This window comes from Salvelinus fontinalis, chromosome 16 (assembly GCF_029448725.1).
Source record: "Salvelinus fontinalis isolate EN_2023a chromosome 16, ASM2944872v1, whole genome shotgun sequence".
In the NCBI taxonomy this organism is placed as follows: Eukaryota; Metazoa; Chordata; class Actinopteri; order Salmoniformes; family Salmonidae; genus Salvelinus; species Salvelinus fontinalis.
The window spans coordinates 24,302,021-24,320,096 of NC_074680.1; the positions used below are offsets into that span (position 1 = coordinate 24,302,021).

Here is an 18,076-nt window from a genome sequence, read left to right on the forward strand (position 1 = left end):
GGTGCTTCCTGGATCTGAGAAATGCTGTGTGTAAAACAAAATCACCCTGACTCGTTTGACTTGATCATATTTCTGTCAACGAGATAAAGTGAGATAATATCGTCTATGATAACAAGCATCTTTGTAGCTTCAAGTAGAGATATGTAAATGACACGATTAAGTGTTCTGTGTAGATCAAAGTGTCCACCCTCTGAAAATAATACATTAAGATACTGCTTAACTGCTCACCTAATTCTATTAGACTAATCATATTTCCCCTAGACGTACCAAGTGTCCAGGAAAAGGGGTTCTAGCTTTACAGGTAATTTGAGATAGGCAATTTGGCGTTTACAAGGCAGGATTTGGCCCAGACTCTATAACATAAAATACCTGTGAAGCTGAGGCCTGTTTTTCCCTCATCTGAAATATGTGCATCATAAAACTCAAAAATCATTCTCACACTTTAGCTGCTGTTGATAACGGCTCAAACAGAGGCCTGTGTGTTCAGACATGAATGCCATTATTAGCCTAAAATATGGCAAGACAATTTCATTTTCAGAGAGAAGAGTTACCTTTGAGTCTTCATAAAATCAGGTAGTCTGCAAGAGGGAAGCTGTGTGATGTGAATGTGCATATCCAAAGGCCTTGATAAGCACAGGTCTAACCTTATCTCTGTTTGTGTGCAAGTTTAGCTTATGTCCCATCTTCCATGTTAGTCAAGTGTTACCTTCAGTGACAGTGTGTATCCAAAATGTTGGTGTTGTTTGAAAAACATGTGCACATACAGTGTGTTCTCCTCCTCTGGGTGATGACTGTTTAGACAGTATGTCATGTTGTAAGCTACACACTTGGTTTTGCTGTTTTAATTTTTTATGTTTTTCTAATTCACACTTTACAAATCACAATAAAGAGTACCATGAGGACAGTCACTTCATCCTTGTGCTGTTTAAGTTTGTCCTATTTTTTAAAGATTAGACCCACAAGACATTTAGCTAATCTACATGGCCATGTACAACCTAATGTGTCGTGGCCTTTCAACAATTGAGGACTTTTGTAGATAATAATGACTGACCCCCAAGACATTAACCTTGTCTACATAGCTCATGTACAAAGCAGTACTGAGTGACTGATTAAGAACAGAAATATATTTTCTGCCACAAGTACAAATAACCAGACAAACATATCACTTTTTTCCCCAGGTAATGATCACAAGAGGAAGTATCACAAGAGGAGGTGTCACAATAGGAAGTGTCACACAAGGAAGTGTCACAATAAGAAGTGTCACACAAGGAAGTGTCACAATATGAAGTGTCACAAGAGGAAGCATCGCAAGAGGAAGCGCCGCAAGAGGAAGTATCGCAAGAGGAAGTATCGCAAGAGGAAGTATCGCAAGAAGAAGTATCGCAAGAAGAAGTATCGCAAGAGGAAGTATCGCAAGAGGAAGAGTCACAAGAGGAAGAGTCAGAAGAGGAAGAGTCAGAAGAGGAAGTATCACAGGAGGATTGTGTCACGGGAGAAAGTGTCACAGGAGAAAGTGTCACAGGAGAAAGTGTCACAAGAGGAAGTGTCACAAGAGGAAGTGTCACAGGAGGAAGTTGTAGACGGCACTTGCTGGACACTGACGATCTTTCTTTACATCCTAAACTGTATAATGTTAGTGTCCAAAGGATCCTCAGCTGTCTCACTCTTCCGGCCCCTGGAGCTGGGTCGGGAAGTTGGGGGGGATTGATGGAGTGCCAGGGCAGAGAGTGAGATTTGTGCGTTGTTTGTGCGTTAGTGAGAGAGGCCGGAGACGTGATGAACAAGGCTGGGGAGATGATGAACTAAGGGGCGATGAACCACGTGTAGATGGGCCTTCGGGGCTCAGTTTTGTCTCTTGTCTGTCCACAATGCCATTCTACCTCCCCAACACCTACATGCCGATGGTGAATACATTAGAATACATTGCAAGCAATCTCTCCATGGGCTCCTTTGACTTAAAATGCTCACTCAAAATAACTGATTTAATAAACATCTCAATCTAACTAGCACAAACAAACACACACAGTGTCTGTTTTCATTATGACAACAACACAGGCACACGCCATTTCCCACTCACAATTTCTCCCATCCAGAAACAAGCTGATTTCACATGTTCTAACTAGGTCTGCTAAACATAATATCCCAAACATACACTGTACAAAAGGAATCAGCTGCACGACAAGGGTACATACCGGATCTGGCATATTGGTGTCTGCCTGATGATGAAGCCAGCCCAGTTATCGGACAATTGGCAGCAGCCACACTCCTTGTCTTCTTCACCTTTTTCAGATTGCGAACATACTGGTCCCGAATTGTTCTACATTTTTCTTTGATATCGGTGTTCAAGTTTCATGATATCTCCCTCCAGCTGTTAGTTTGTGTTCTTGTCCGAATACATCTGCATCTCATACGGCGTGTCTCAATTTCCAGGTAGCAAAAACTGTGTTGAATGTGTGTGTGTGTATAAAAATGTGTATAAAAAGTGTATAAGGTTATAAAAATGGCATTGCAACACTGCTCCGTACTTTCCGTCTCCGCATTGTGTGGATTTACAGGGCATTCGGAAAGTATTCAGACCCCTATATTTTTTCACATTTTGTGAGGTTACAACCTTGTGTTTCCCCCTCATCAATCTACACACAATACCCCATAATAACAAAGCAAAAACAGGTTTTTAGAAATGTTTGCAAATGTATAAAAAAAACGGAAATATAAATTGTTAATAAGTATTCATACCCTTTACTCCGTACATTGTTGAAGCACCTTTGGCAGCGATTAGAGTCTTGAGCCTTGAGTCCCATTGTTCTCTACAGATCCTCTCAAGCTCTGTCAGGTTGGATGGGGAGTGTCGTTGCATAGCTATTTTCAGGTCTCTCTAGAGATGTTAGAATGAGTTCAAGTCTGGGCTCTGGCTGAGCCACTCAAGGACATTCAGAGACCTGTCCCAAAGCCACTCCTGCATTGTTTTGGCTGTGTGCTTAGGGTCAATATGAACTCCTGCAGAATTAAGCAGTTCTTGCAGTAAAATGACACCAAATGTGCATTTTGACTGGGCGACAGGAGTGGAGAAAAATGATTTATTTATTTCAGAATCTTGAGAGGATGAAAGCTGCTGCATTTATTAACATCATAAAATCTGATAGTATTTCAACCACATAAAATATGCATCCAAGCCAAACTAAAATCTTGTTGGGTCGTTTTCACAACTTTTAATTCCCTAAAAACCGGTCAAACTGATGCTGCATGAGAGAAGCAGAGATAAAGGAGAAAACCTTACCATGTCAACTAGATTGAAACATTCGTTCTATTGAATTATGGTGAGTAAGAATTTATATTGAACAAAAATATAAACGCAACATGTAACAGTTTCAAAGATTTTACTGAGATACAGTTCATATGAGGAAATCAGTCAATTTAAATAAATGTATTAGTGCCCTAATCTGTAGACTTCACATGACTGAGAATACAGATATGCATCTGATGGATAAGAAAACCAGTCAGTATCTGGTGTGACCATTTGTCTCATGCACCGCAAAATACCTCCAATTGACTCAAATGATGTCAATTAGCCTATCAGAAGCTTCTAAAGCATGACATAATTTTCTGGAATTTCTCACGCTGTTTAAAGGCACAGTCAATTTAGTGTAATAATCTGTCTGTAAACAATTGTTGGAAAAATTACTTGTGTCATTCACAAAGTAGATGTCCTAACCGACTTGCCAAAACTATAGTTTGTTAACAAGAAATTTGTGGACGAGTTTTAATGACGCCAACCTAAGTATATGTAAACTTCCGACTTCAACTGTATATCCAAACTAGGAGATAAAAAAATACATCTGCACCACATGTCATTTTTCCCGACATCTCTGACTGTGCAGCGCATTTGCTATATTTGTGAGTTAGTGTTGGGTGCGGGACTCAGATTTGAACTTTATCACATATAGTCAGGCAGTTGCGGATGGGTTATTAGCAACTGTTGCAGCATCCACAAACAGACTCATATCCACAAATTGCTGTGTGTTAATCCTAATTCACCCTTCATTTGCTCGTTCATGTGCGCCTCCGCCATTTCTGCAAGTTTCCCAAAGCTGAGGGAGTGAAAATGATCGAGGATATAGGGGCTATTTAGACCCTCAAATACCAACTTCGACCGAGCCAGCAAGGCAGCATGCTTCAGAGTGCTATCCCGCAATATGCAATATGTTTGTAGTTTGCACAATTTCATTTAAAAAGGTGAGAGGCGTGCCTAGGGCTTGTAAGTAAGCTTTTCATGGTAAGCTTGTATTCGGCACATGTGACAAATAAAATCATGTGCATTTGTTTATGTCTGATTTTGAAACTTGACACGTAACAGATAAAAAGAAGTTTATATCTTGTAAAAGGACGGGGGAATTTGTTCATTTGAAGTTCATGCTCGTTTTAATATTTAAAAGTGTAACATGAATTGCATGATTCAAGTCAGGAGTGTGTCCAGAGGTTGATGGGTTTATGGATCCCATCGCAACTCTTTCATTTCGTCAACAACACGTGACAACGGAGGGCCCTCAGAGCGAGTTGGTAGGGGTGAGGGGGTGGTTTGGGATTCACTGTCTATCTCCTTCTTGCTCCCTCGCTCTTTGTGTGTCTCTGTTTACACTTACTTATAAGATCTGATCCCAATCAATTGTCCACAATCAGAATGTGGACAAGATCAGGACAAAGGACTCATGTTTATCATGTCCCTCTCTGTCTGTCTCCCTCTCTGTCTGACTCCCTCTCTGTCTGACTCCCTGTCTGTCTGACTCCCTCTCTGTCTAACTCCCTCTCTGTCTGTTTGTCTGTCTGTTTCTCTTTTGCTAATATCAGTATAGAGATGGGAAGGAAAGGCCTCTCTCTTAATTATCTGTCTGAGAGTTCTGGAGATGGATGCCAGTGCTGAAATGCACATTGGGCCTTATCCAAACCTCAGCTGTACATTTGGGCTTCCACGACTTAATAGATTGAGAGCAATTAAAGTGTTTCCTCAATTTTCCTCCGCTAAAGGAAACAAAATAAAGTGGAATTATGGCTAAAATGCACATTCTTCGTTGCTTCTTCATATTTAAAAAAAACATTGTCAGCCATGTAAGTAATCGTTTCTGCACCTCACAAGCCATATGTTCAGGCACTAGAATGTCTTTTTGATTGTTCTGAAATGTAGCCTCAGCAGAGATTTACACACAATAGGAAAAAATGGAAATCAGCCATTATTGGTCCAAGTCAATATACTAGCGAGTTAATCATTAATTGCCCATTTTTAAGACAGACATTTCGATGAACAGAGATAGAGAGAAAATAGAGAAAATAAATACAAGTAAATCATTATGTTGAGTTTTTTTCTGAGTTCCTCGACATTTTGGAGGAAAATTTGTATTTGAAGCCACCATGACTAATGTGCAGCACAATGAAGGGAGCTGCTTCAGAGTGCAGCAGGATGCCTCTCCACAGAGTACTGTATGTTGCAAGGCCAGAGAGGCAGACACATGCAGGGACCAGCTCACCTCATATTCAGGCTGTGCTGTAGCTGTATATAAGAGGCCTTTCTGAGCAATACCTAATCAAATGTTATGGCAGTAATTACCCTATAGGTTTTGGCTGGCACACCAACTCATTTGGAAGATGAATCAAATCAAATCAAATCAAGTTTATTTTATATAGCCCTTCGTACATCAGCTAATATCTCGAAGTGCTGTACAGAAACCCAGCCTAAAACCCCAAACAGCAAGCAATGCAGGTGTAGAAGCACGGTGGCTAGGAAAAACTCCCTAGAAAGGCCAAAACCTAGGAAGAAACCTAGAGAGGAACCAGGCTATGAGGGGTGGCCAGTCCTCTTCTGGCTGTGCCGGGTGGAGATTATAACAGAACATGGCCAAGATGTTCAAATGTTCATAAATGACCAGCACGGTCAAATAATAATCAGGAGTAAATGTCAGTTGGCTTTTCATAGCCGATCATTAAGAGTATCTCTACCGCTCCTGTGGTCTCTAGAGAGTTGAAAACAGCAGGTCTGGGACAGGTAGCACGTCCGGTGGAATCAGTTATAGATACATAAACAAGGTTGTCTCTCTGGATGTCGTTCTACAAACTCCTGCTTGTTCTCTTCCACTCAGAGTTCTGCGTTAGTTAAGTGGGACTATGAACCGCTTCCACTGGGACTTAAAAATCCTCACTACAAGTGGAATTGCAGAACAGGAATATCCGCAGACTGCTCTCTCCCAACAACTTCCTGAGCTGATTCAGTGCATGCCAGTGATGCCACATCAAATGTCAGTTTGATTCACAATAACAGTTTCACATCTGTACGATAGAACACATCCTTTGACCCACACATTCCAGCAACAATGCAATGCAAATGTCAGTTTAGCAGAACCTGGCCACACACAGAACACTGTGCCAACTAATTGTATCAGCGGGCAGACGCCGTTGAAACAATTCTGTATGGTTTCAGCATTGACAAGCCACCCCTTACGATTCTTGTGGTTTGAATGCAAGAAAAATGTAACAGATGCTTTCAAGGTTGGGGGAGGCAAATAGTGTATATCCCAGGCCAAAACTCTTCTGAAAGTAAGAAATATTGGAGAAGAGAAGCTGGATTGCAATAGAGTAGTCAACCTATACACTACGGCAATTCTTCCTTTTTGCTTTGTACCACTAAACCAAGTTTGTCTGTCTATACTTAATACAAAATCAAAGTTACTGCACACTCTGATCTTACAGGAATGCAGACAAACTGAGGAGAAATTTGGCTTGCCTTCAGGCTGTTAATCACTATAGGTAACCATGAGATCATTCCTGGTTAGACTGCTAAGACCCCCACTCAGTGGATACTACTCTCTCTAGGCACTGGGTAATTTTCTCCAGGCACGCAAAAGAGCTAGCGCAGCCCCCAGCGGTACTTTCTCTCTGCAGTTACAGAAAGGCCTTTTCCTCCTCTGTGAAACAGCATGTTCCTCCTTTTGGTGGGTGGTGACCACTTGTCAACCACATCACTTATAGAAGGGTCATGTTTTTCTTGATGTCCGTACTGTTGTTTATTAAAACAAGTGATTGAACCATGCCTTGGTTTTGGATGTCTCTCCTTTAGCTTAGTCAGAGTGAATCACTGCCTTTCCTCAATGTTTTACACAGACAGAGAAGACACACACACACATTCACCACTGCTGTTACTATCTATTATTATTATTTGTTTAGGTTTCTATACCAAGTGACTTTACTTTACTCGCTTTACAACTTGTATAAAACAGTCTAGATCGATACAGAGAGAGAGCGAGAGAGACAGAGAGAGACGTAACTGATCAGCGCTCACATTATAGTAAGATATAAAGTTGGACAAGACTGACCCCTTGTGTCAAACTGATTTACTGATTTGCTATACAGTAATTAAGATTTCATTACCTTGAAGGGACATTTTTCAAAACGTCAACTTCATATTTATCATCTTCAGCATCACCCCAACATCAACATACTGTATGTGAAAATGGCGCAACTCTATGTGTTGTAGTAAATAAGATAGAGGAAGATAAGTGTTTTTAATGACATCATCGGTGTGCATCATGAGATTTTAACCAATTATGAGTAGGCACTGCCTACTAATTGATTGATGAGGTTTATCGGAAACACTTATCTTTTTAGTAGAAAACATAGAATGTGCTATTTTCACGTATGTTGATGTTGGGCTGGTGCTGGAGAGGATACATTTAAAGTTGAAAAATGTATTTAATTTACCTTTAATCTAAATTATTTTGTTAACCTTCTATACAGTAGCAACAACATTGATATTGATATAATTTTCAATATGTATATTTTATTTAAGAGATTATACACTACCGTTCAAAAGTTTTGGAACACCTACTCATTCAAGGCACACTTAATTAGCATGGCTACTACAGCATTATGCAGCGATAGGCCATCCCATCTGGTTTGCGCTTAGTGGGACTATCATTTGTTTTTCAACAGGACAATAACCCAACACACCTCCAGGCTGTGTAAGGGTTATTTTACCAAGAAGGAGAGTGATGGAGTGCTGCATCAGATGACCTGGCCTCCACAATCCCCCGACCTCAACCAAATTGAGATGGTTTGGGATGAGTCGGACCGCAGAGTGAAGGAAAAGCAGCCAACAAGTGCTCAGCATATGTGGGAACTCCTTCAAGACTGTTGGAAAAGCATTCCAGGTGAAGCTGGCTGTGAGAATGCCAAGAGTGTGCAAAGCTGTCCTCAAGACAAACAGTGGCTACTTTGACGAATCTCAAATATAAAATATATTTTGATTTGTTTAACACTTTTTTGGTTACTACATGATTCCATATGTGTTATTTCATAGTTTTGATGTCTTCAGTATTATTCTACAATGTAGAAAATAGTACAAATAAAGAAAAACCCTTGATTGAGTGGGTGTCCTAACTTTTGACCGGTAGTGTATATAAATTACAGAAATTTCACAAAGATAAGCATACTTTTTTATTTATTAAATAGGGTATTAAACATCTTAAAAACATTTTGTGCTAAGTGTATTGCAATTATGAACCTAGTGTAGTAAGATACACCATCGGCCCCAATCTTAGCTACTTCTTGTGAACGGGAGTGTCGTCATAAATGTTTGAAAAAGTAGAGCTGGTCTGGTTGGTGAATACAGAGTTCGTGTCATCACCAACAATCTTGTTGGTGTTGTAGTAGTAGAGGAACAGGAAGAAGCCTAGAGGAAGATGGAAGCTCAGTCACTATCAGTCCTGGAATAGCTTTAGACATAAACTATGATACACATCTATGGTCAGGAGTTCCCCATGGCCACATGACCTGACCTGGAAAATCTCTAGATCTGGAAGTTTAACCTGGTCAGGTCACATGGTTAGGCAAAAGGTCCTGGCCCTATGATAATGTACATGGACAACCACACACTAAACACAGGTCATTTTTGAGTGATGCCTACCCTGGAAGGAGTTGAGGATGCTGAAGATGTAGTAAGATGGGATAACCATGGGTCCGTAGCTGAAGAAGGCAAAGCCCCAGGTGAGGCCCAGCAGGAATAGGAGCCCCAGGATGGTCAGGGTGTTCTTGGACGCTGGGTCGTTCTGGCCCTTGCCGACATTGGTCTTCCTCAGGAACAAGATCTGTCTCACTACAATGATGAAGATGGTCAAAGTCCAGACAAACACCCAGGCGTAGTAGCCGATGTTGACTCCATAATGGATGTTGATGTCAATGATCCAGCACCTGAAATGTACAAGGGAAATAGTGTGGTCAAACTAGTCAAGTCAGGTAAATGGTTTGTGATTGTCATCTCATTAGGACAAAGGACAGACAATTCCAAAAGTCACATTTCCACTTACATTTTCACTGATTTTCCATCATCTGTTTTTATGGACATTAATGTATATTTTTGCAGTCCCAGAAGGACGATGACCACTAGAGCTGGAAGGACTGGAAAAAATGAGAAACACACTGGGTTGATGCCAGATGCCTGTTGCAACTGGTATGATTTTGTGCAATCAGAGGAGATAATACCATAGGCACATTTTATTTTAATTTGAATAGTTTCTCACAGTAGGAAAATAACCCTGCAGCAACAGGAAATGTGAAATATATGGATTATAATTAATGGACAGTACTGTAGGGGTTGATGCATTTTTCGTTAGGGAAAATCAAGTCTGTCATTTTTAAGTGGAAATGACAAACTTTAAAAGCTTTTTTAAACCTTGAATACACTGCAAGTTTGCATTTCCTGCTTTGCAGGACAGTTGTCTGTGACAACAGTGATTAAATTAAGATTGTTGTGTCAATCAGTAATGTACATTGAGCAGCATTCTAATACACCCTAATATGACTCTGTTCTCACCCCATCCCACAACGTAAACTTTCAGCATATAGTGTTTGATGTTAGCGTTGAGTTTCTTCAGCTGCAGGAACAAGTGGACCGCCTCAATGAGGAACCAGGTGAAAGTGGACAACATGGAGTAGTGCATGACTGCTGCTATGATGACACATGCAACATAGCTCCCCATAGCTGCAATGGTCTCGTTGGTCAGAAAGGTCAGGTTCAGGAACAACATAGCCAAGAAGAGGTTGACAAGGATCTTGGTTGCTTGGCTAGATTTGGTTTTGCTGTGAAATCAGAAGTGAAAAAAGTTTGTTGTTTCAGCGTCAGTATTCTCAGTTAACTCGTCATGGCCAGCCTGCTAGAGGTCTACTGGTCATCATACTCACACTGTACGGTGTTGTGTTGAATAATGAAAAATACCTTATCACAAACTGCATGAAGAGAGCCGTTCCCAAGAAGAACATAGACAGTCCACAGCCGATGTAGCTAATGTAGGTTAGAGATGCCACATCTGAGGCACTGATGTTCTTTGGTGGAGGGGACTGTGTATGATCACAATAGGAAGAGCAAGTGAGCAAGTGGACAAGCTTATGGATGTGATTAAAAGTGACAGAAACATGACTTCAAAACAGGAGATGATGGAGAGGATGTCTCACCATTAGTATAGCAAAAAAGGATAAATGAGTGCATTGGCACGTTATGCTGTTGTTGCTCTCCAAGGTTTGACAACCATCTGTGGTCCAATTAGGTAGTTTTCCTAAAAGAGAAAAAGATCCCACAATCCTCTCTGTTGGAAGTTGTTGAATATTTGGCTTTTAAATTATTAAAGTTCTATAAATTAAAAGAAAAGGGTTTGAAAACGTACAGAAAGAAAGAGAAATACCTTTGCCATTCCAGGAATTACAAAAGACATTGAATCCCACCTGTGTAAAACATATAATTTATGCATCTCCATATTTATTTTGTGCATAGCCTTACTAATCAAAATATGTTCCTGCAACATGATACAACTTCTCTCTTACCTTATCAACATTTCTGTACTCAATATCAATGGTGTCTGTGAGATTAGCTATGTGGACTCCAATTTCGATTCCGACTACCTCACCATTTAGAACAATGCTCTTCTTTTCATCCTAGAAAGAGCGAGGAGATGACATGTTGGAAGGATGAAGTGTAACGTAACCTGTGACATGTAACCTGTAACATGATTACCTCTTATGCTTAACAATACAGTATATCAAATTACTGCTTTTAAAAAGTAACTTTTAGTCCAAGTCATTTTTAGGTTTACCTGGGTAATGCTGGGAAAGACAAGAACCCCGACAAAAGTTCCACTCTTATTGAGTGCCATGTCATAGGCTTCTTTGGACACACGCACAGATCGATTGAAATTTTTCTTCATAGCATTCTTGTCTTCAACAATCTACAAAGGAGAATAATTATAATTTCAATCTTCATCAATCTGTGTACAGTTCTCTGTATTTGGTTTAAGAATAAAACAGTTACTTTCATAATAAGTTAACGGACTATTAGTAATCATTGTTCTACCTCTAGTGATCACGTTACTGTACTTACACTCATATTCTTGTCAGGGGAAAAACCAAAGTTGATATCCTTGGGGTCTTCTTTATGAAGTCTACTAAGGAATCCTTTAACCTTTCCCATTGAAATGGTTGCAGTGCTGGCGTTTCCCATCTTCTTAGTCAACAAGGAGAGATTTTTCATAGCCTCACTGTCATAGTGAGAGAACGTTGAAATATAGATGAGATCTGAGTTTGCCATGCCTTAGACTTTGCTGCGGTGAACATAAAACCCTAAACATAAAATCCCCTAAAACCAATGTGATTATTATCACCACCATCACACCAGCTCCACTAGAAGATGTTTGTTGCCACATAAACTATTAGTATTACTGTATTAATACACTACATGACCAAATGTATATGGACACCTGGTCGTCAAACATCTCATTCCAAAATCATGGGCATTAATATGGAGTTGGTCCCCCCTTTGCTGCTATAACAGCATCCACTCGTCTGGGAAGGCTTTCCAATAGTTGTTGGAACATTCCTGCGGGGACTTGCTTCCATTCCATCACAAAAGCATTAGTGAGGTCGGGCATTGATGTTGGGCAATTAGGCCTGGCTCGCAGTTGGCGTTCCAATTCATCCCAAAGGTGTGTTATGGGGTTAAGATCACGGCTCTGGGCAGGCCCGTCAAGTTTTTCCACACCGATCTCGACAAACCATTTCTGTGTGGATCTTGCCTTGTGCACAGGGGAATTGTCATGTTGAAACAGGAAGGGGCCTTCCCCAAACTGTTGCCACAAAGTTGGAAGCACAGAATGGTCTTGAATGTCATTGTGTGTTGTAGCGTTAAGATTTCCCTTCACTGGAACTAAGGGGCCTAGACCGAACCATGAAATACAGCCCCAGACCATTATTCCTCCTCCACCAAACTCTACTGTTCTCCTGGCATCAAACCCAGATTCGTCCGTCTAACTGCCAGATGGTGACGAGTGACTCATCACTCCAGAAAACGTGTTTCTACTGCTCCCGAGTCCATTGGCGGCAACCTTTACACCACTCCAGCCAAGGCTTGGCATTGAGCATGGTGATCTTAGGCTTGTGTGCGGCTGCTCAGCCATGGAAACCCATTTCATGAAATTCTTGTGCTTCCAGAGGCAGTTTGGAACTCAGTAGTAAGAGTTGCAACTGAGGACAGATGATTTTTGTGCGCTATGCGCTTCAGCACTCTACAGTCTGTGAGCTTGTGTGGCATACCACTTTGCACTTCAGCACTCTACAGTCTGTGAGCTTGTGTGGCATACCACTTTGCGGCTGAGCCGTTGTTGCTTCTGGACGTTTCCACTTCACAATAACAGCACTTATAGGCAGCTCTAGAAGGGCAGAAATTTGACATACTGACTTTTTTGGAAAGCTGGTATCCTATGACAGTGCCACGTTGAAAGTAACTGAGCCCTTCAGTAAGGCCATTCTACTGCCAATGTTTGTCTATGAAGATCGCATGGCTGTGTGCTTGATTTTATACACCTGTCAGCAGCAAGTGTGGCTGAAATAGCCAAATCCACTAATTTCAAAGGTTGTCCACATACTTTTGTATATATTTTGTATACTGTATGTGCTTCTTAAATATAAAAACTTACGATGCCAAATCAGCACTTATGACCCCACTTGAGCTTTCCAGTTGGCCGCTGGGTACACATAGGTCTATATCCGGCTTCTTAACAGGGTTGTCACATGTTAGACAACTAATTGATCTCGCCTCAGTGATCTTAAGAATGAATTTATCTGGGCTGTTATCTGCAAATCAATCAAAACAAAAACAATGCATCTTGCTCAGAACACATTTGAATGTCTAGTATGAACTTCTTCATTAGAACCACAGTACAGTAAATAATTATTCATTTTAACATTATGACAGTATATAAATGTTTGGCATGTACTGTACTTCTGCAAGCATCTGCATCATAGGTTGAATTCTTTCCACAGAAGGTTTCTGGCTTCACCGGAGTAGTCTGATCACCTTTTAGATAATTATAAAAGCACATGGTTAAATCATACTGATATCAAAATAGTAACTGTTACAAATAAAACTATGCAGTTAGATCTCTGCTGCTGTTTATGATATCAAGTCAAATCAGATTTTATTGACACATGTGCCGAATACAACAGGTGTAGAACTTACAGTGAAATGCTTACTTACGAGCCCTTAACCACAAATAAGTGTTAAGTAAAAAAAATAGATAAGGATAAAAAAAAAATGTAAGTAACAAATAATTAAATAATTAAAGAGCAGCATAGAAGTTATTTAGCTCGTCTGGTAGGCTTGTGTCACTGGGCAGCTCACGGCTGTGCTTCCTTTTGTAGTCTGTAATAGTTTGCAAGCCCTGCCACATATCCTGGCGAGCATCAGAGCCAGTGTAGTACGATATGTATGATATGATATGGGCTCCTAAGAATGGCAGTACATGCATGTGTCTGAAAATGTACTAGCATAATTATTTTACATCCGTTTATACAGGCAGGCTTTACAGTTGGTTGCGGCAGGTAGCCTAGTGGTTAGAGCGTTGGACTAGTGACCGAAAGGTTGCAAGATCAAAATCCCCGAGCTGACAAGGTAAAAATCTATCATTCTGCCCCTGAACAAGGCAGTTAACCCACTGTTCCTAGGCTGTCATTGTAAATAAGAATTTGTTCTTCACTGTCTTGCCTAATTAAATAAAAAACAGTCAGATGAATAGAACACAGAATATATACTCTATACACTGTAATGTTTTGCCTAATTCCATAATGTTATGGATTTCGTGTAAGTGTTTGTAGATGTATTATTTTGATGGGAATTAAATGGAAATGTACAACCCGCTGAAAGGTCAGGACTAATAGTTTAACAGTAGTTGTAGGCTGCCTGGAGGATTGCAATACAGAACTTGTATGTTTGATATAGCATATACCAGCAGAGGGCACTATTTAACAGTTATTGAATGCAAAACATGAAACTGCCTTCCAAAAGTCAAGTACGCTGTAGCCTACACCTCGACGGCTGCAGTAGTTTGGCTATGTTATCCAAACATGTCTGATAAAAGTATATGTTATGAAGAAAAACTATTATGTCTACTTTACCTGAAGTATTTTGATAGAACTGTGATGGAATACATGTTATGTTCTTTCTCAGTGGAAACCACAAGTTGAGCTCTTGGTTGTTGACAGCAACTTTACTCAGAGTTATGAAGTATGAATTGTTATCTTTCCTCACTTCAAATATACAGTTGGTGAATCCTGGATGACATTTTTCTAAAGATACATACAGCATTACAACAAAGTATTCATAAAATGAATTTGAATGTTTTGAATAACCATAACTGGATTCTGTAATATAGATCTACATAATGTTTTACATAAAGTGAGACTACCTGATGTTGTTGTGTTCTCTCCAGTGGATATGATGCAGAGCCTCTGGAATTCCTTCTGTAAGGTGCAATTCCCCATCCAATCTGCAAATAAGGCAATGTACACTGAGTATACAAACATTAAGGACACCTGCTCTTTCCATGACATAGACTGACCAGGTGAAAGCTATGATCCCTTATTGATGTCACTAGTTACATTTTTAAGCCTTGAGACAATTGAGACATGATTGTGTATGTGTGCCATTCAGAAGGTGAATGGGCAAAACAAAATATTGAAGTGCCTTTGAATGGGTTATGGTAGTAGGTGCCAGGCACACCGGTTTGTGTCAAGAACTGCAACACTACTGGGTTTTTCATGCTCAACATTGTGTATCAAGAAAGGCCCACCATCCAAAGGACATCCAGTCAACTTGACACAACTGTGGGAAGCATTCAAGTCAATATGGGCCAGCATCCCTGTGGAATGCTTTCGACACCTTGTAGAGTTCATGCCCAAACAAACTGAGGCTGTTCTGAGGGAAAAAGGGGGTGCAACTCAACATTAGGAAGGTGTTCCTAATGTTTGGTATACTCAGTGTATATCTTAAGCTGTGGTACAGACATGAGCTTATATTTTGACAATGTTTCACCTCTCTGTTAACTAGTTAGTTATCATACTGTACCTGAAAAGTTATTCTGAGATAGACTATCTTTCCCATTCCTAATGACTCCTGAATATGTGCCATCGTTCACTATCAGTACTGTACAACCTGGAAATACAATGCAGGTTAATGTACACATTTAAGGACAAGATCTATTGAAATTTGTTGTAAAAAAATATATATATATATATATACACTACTGTTCAAAAGTTTTAGAACACCTGCTCATCAAAGGGTTTTTCTTTATTTGACTATTTTCTACATTGTAGAATAATAGTGAAGACATCAAAACTATGAAGCTGGTTGAGAGAATGCCAAGAGTTTGCAAAGCAGCCATCAAGGCAAAAGGTGGGTATTTGAAGAATCTCAAATCTCAAATATATTTTGATTTGTTTAACACTTTTTTGGTTACTACGTGACTCCATATGTGTTATTTAATAGTTTTGATGTCTTCACTATTATTCTACAATATAGAAAATAGTCAAAATATAGAAAAACCCTTGAATGAGTAGGTGTTCAAAAACTTTTGACCCGTACCATGTACATATGAATCCCTTTTTAAAATGCACCAGTAATACATTAGAGTTATGCCCCTTGAAATTAAATATCCACTTTTTAAGAAAAAATATAATTTGCATTGCATTTCTGACTGACCAACATGAAAAATATAGCATTCAATAAAATAATTTTGGTGTTGTTTACGTTACAAGGGAAAACGTAACTTACGACGTTCACTTGCATTGAACTGGCAGCCAATGCCACAGAGCAGAATGGCTGTCGTCAAACAAAATCCCCAAAGTTTCCCTTCCATTGATAGCCTTAATCTGTCAAGCCAAGAAAACATGTATCATTACAGGCTCATTACAACAGTCTAATATACATCTGAAGAGCTTAATTCCAAAATGCTATATTTCAATTTTCAGAATGTTGGTAAATTAGCCTTTATTTATTGAAGAATTCTTATCTAATTTGGTTAAAATATATCACTTGATGGTTTCATTTCAGAGACAAATAATCATGTTTTTTTGCTAAATGCTATATATCCACTTCACACTCTAAAATATAACAAATAACTACATTTTTACTGCAGCTCCATTTAAAGAAATGTACAAATGATACATTGGTGGCATCAATATTGAAAAAATTCTGTAATATTGGACATTTTAGTCATTTAGCAAATGCTTTTCTCAACCGTAGCGACTTACTGTAAGTGCATTAATTTTAGGGTGGGGGGGGGGGGGGGGGGGGGGGGGTGCATGCAACTCAATATTAGGAAGGCGTTCTTAATGTTTTGTAGAGTTTTGCAAAGTAAACACATTTTCATACACATCGAAGATCGTGAATATAAAATCTGAGAACAGTAATATTTTACACACATGAAGGTACCCATAAGCCAACATTTCTGGATATAGTGGATATAGCGTTTTGGAAATAAACCCTTCAACTATCAAACTATCGTCTTTTATATTGTTTTCTATAAGAAAAAGTATAATTGTTATTATCAGCAAAATGGTGAATCAGAAATTATAAGACCAATCAAGGATTCTTACCCGTCTGATGAGAGAGTCATGGCTGAATGTTTTGTTAGCGCTCTTAACTCCTGTTACAGTTAACTATGAGCACTAGGTGATATACTGTTGACATTATGTTTCTGTAGATTTACCTTGCAAATGAGACACATTCATGTCCTCTGAGAATCCATTATGTTCCTGCGACATGTGCTGTGGGCACTTACACAGACCGTACATCATTTTGAAATGTTGTTTGACAGGCCTACTCAATGGTGTAAAATACTTTAAAGTACTACTTAAGTCGCTTTTGGGGATATCTTTACTTTACCATGTATATTTTTGACAACTTTTACTTTTACTTCACCACATTCATTAAAAAAATGTAAAATATGCATACATTTTGAATGTAACCCAGTAAAATAGTACTTGAGCAAAAGTCTAAATGTATTTGCTTTTAAATATACTTAAAATTATTTGAAATTATTTATACTTTTACACTTTTATATACTTTATACTTAAGTATATTTTTGCAATTACATTTACTTTTGATACTTACAGTATATCACAAAAGTGAGTACACCCTCACATTTTTGTAAATATTTGAGTATATCTTTTCATGTGACAACACTGAAGAAATGACACTTTGCTACAATGTAAAGTAGTGAGTGTACAGCTTGTATAACAGTGTAAATTTGCTGCCCCTCAAAATAACTCAACACACAGCCATTAATGTCTAAACCGCTGGCAACAAAAGTGAGTACACCCCTAAGTGAAAATGTCCAAATTGGGCCCAATTAGCCATTTTCCCTCCCCGGTGTCATGTGACTCGTTAGTGTTACAAGGTCTCAGGTGTGAAGGGGGAGCAGGTGTGTTAAATTTGGTGTCATCGCTCTCACACTCCCTCATACTGACTGGTCACTGGAAGTTCAACATGGCACCTCATGGCAAAGAACTCTCTGAGGATCTGAAAAAAGGAATTGTTGCTCTACATAAAGATGGCCTGGGCTATAAGAAGATTGCCAGACCCTGAAACTGAGCTGCAGCACGGTGGCCAAGAACATACAGCGGTTTAACTGGACAGGTTCCACTCAGAACAGGCCTCGCCATGGTCGACCAAAGAAGTTGAGTGCACGTGCTCAGTGTCACATCCAGAGGTTGT

General features: G+C 39.5%; 1 protein-coding gene across 1 annotated transcript; it reads right to left on the reverse strand.

Moving 5' to 3' along the window:
- Nucleotides 1–8,465: 8,465 nt before the first annotated feature.
- LOC129813427 (adhesion G protein-coupled receptor G3-like) lies at nt 8,466–16,229 on the reverse strand. The gene is made up of 16 exons (XM_055865764.1): nt 16,133–16,229; nt 15,428–15,514; nt 14,769–14,849; nt 14,479–14,649; nt 13,307–13,381; nt 13,002–13,158; nt 11,411–11,567; nt 11,127–11,258; nt 10,858–10,968; nt 10,719–10,758; nt 10,492–10,592; nt 10,256–10,377; nt 9,854–10,119; nt 9,348–9,438; nt 8,948–9,231; nt 8,466–8,713 (listed from the first exon to the last, which is right to left on the reverse strand). Exons 1-16 carry the CDS (start codon nt 16,215–16,217, stop codon nt 8,583–8,585), a joined length of 2,091 nt encoding a protein of 696 aa, XP_055721739.1. The 5' UTR covers nt 16,218–16,229; the 3' UTR covers nt 8,466–8,582.
- Nucleotides 16,230–18,076: the final 1,847 nt, after the last annotated feature.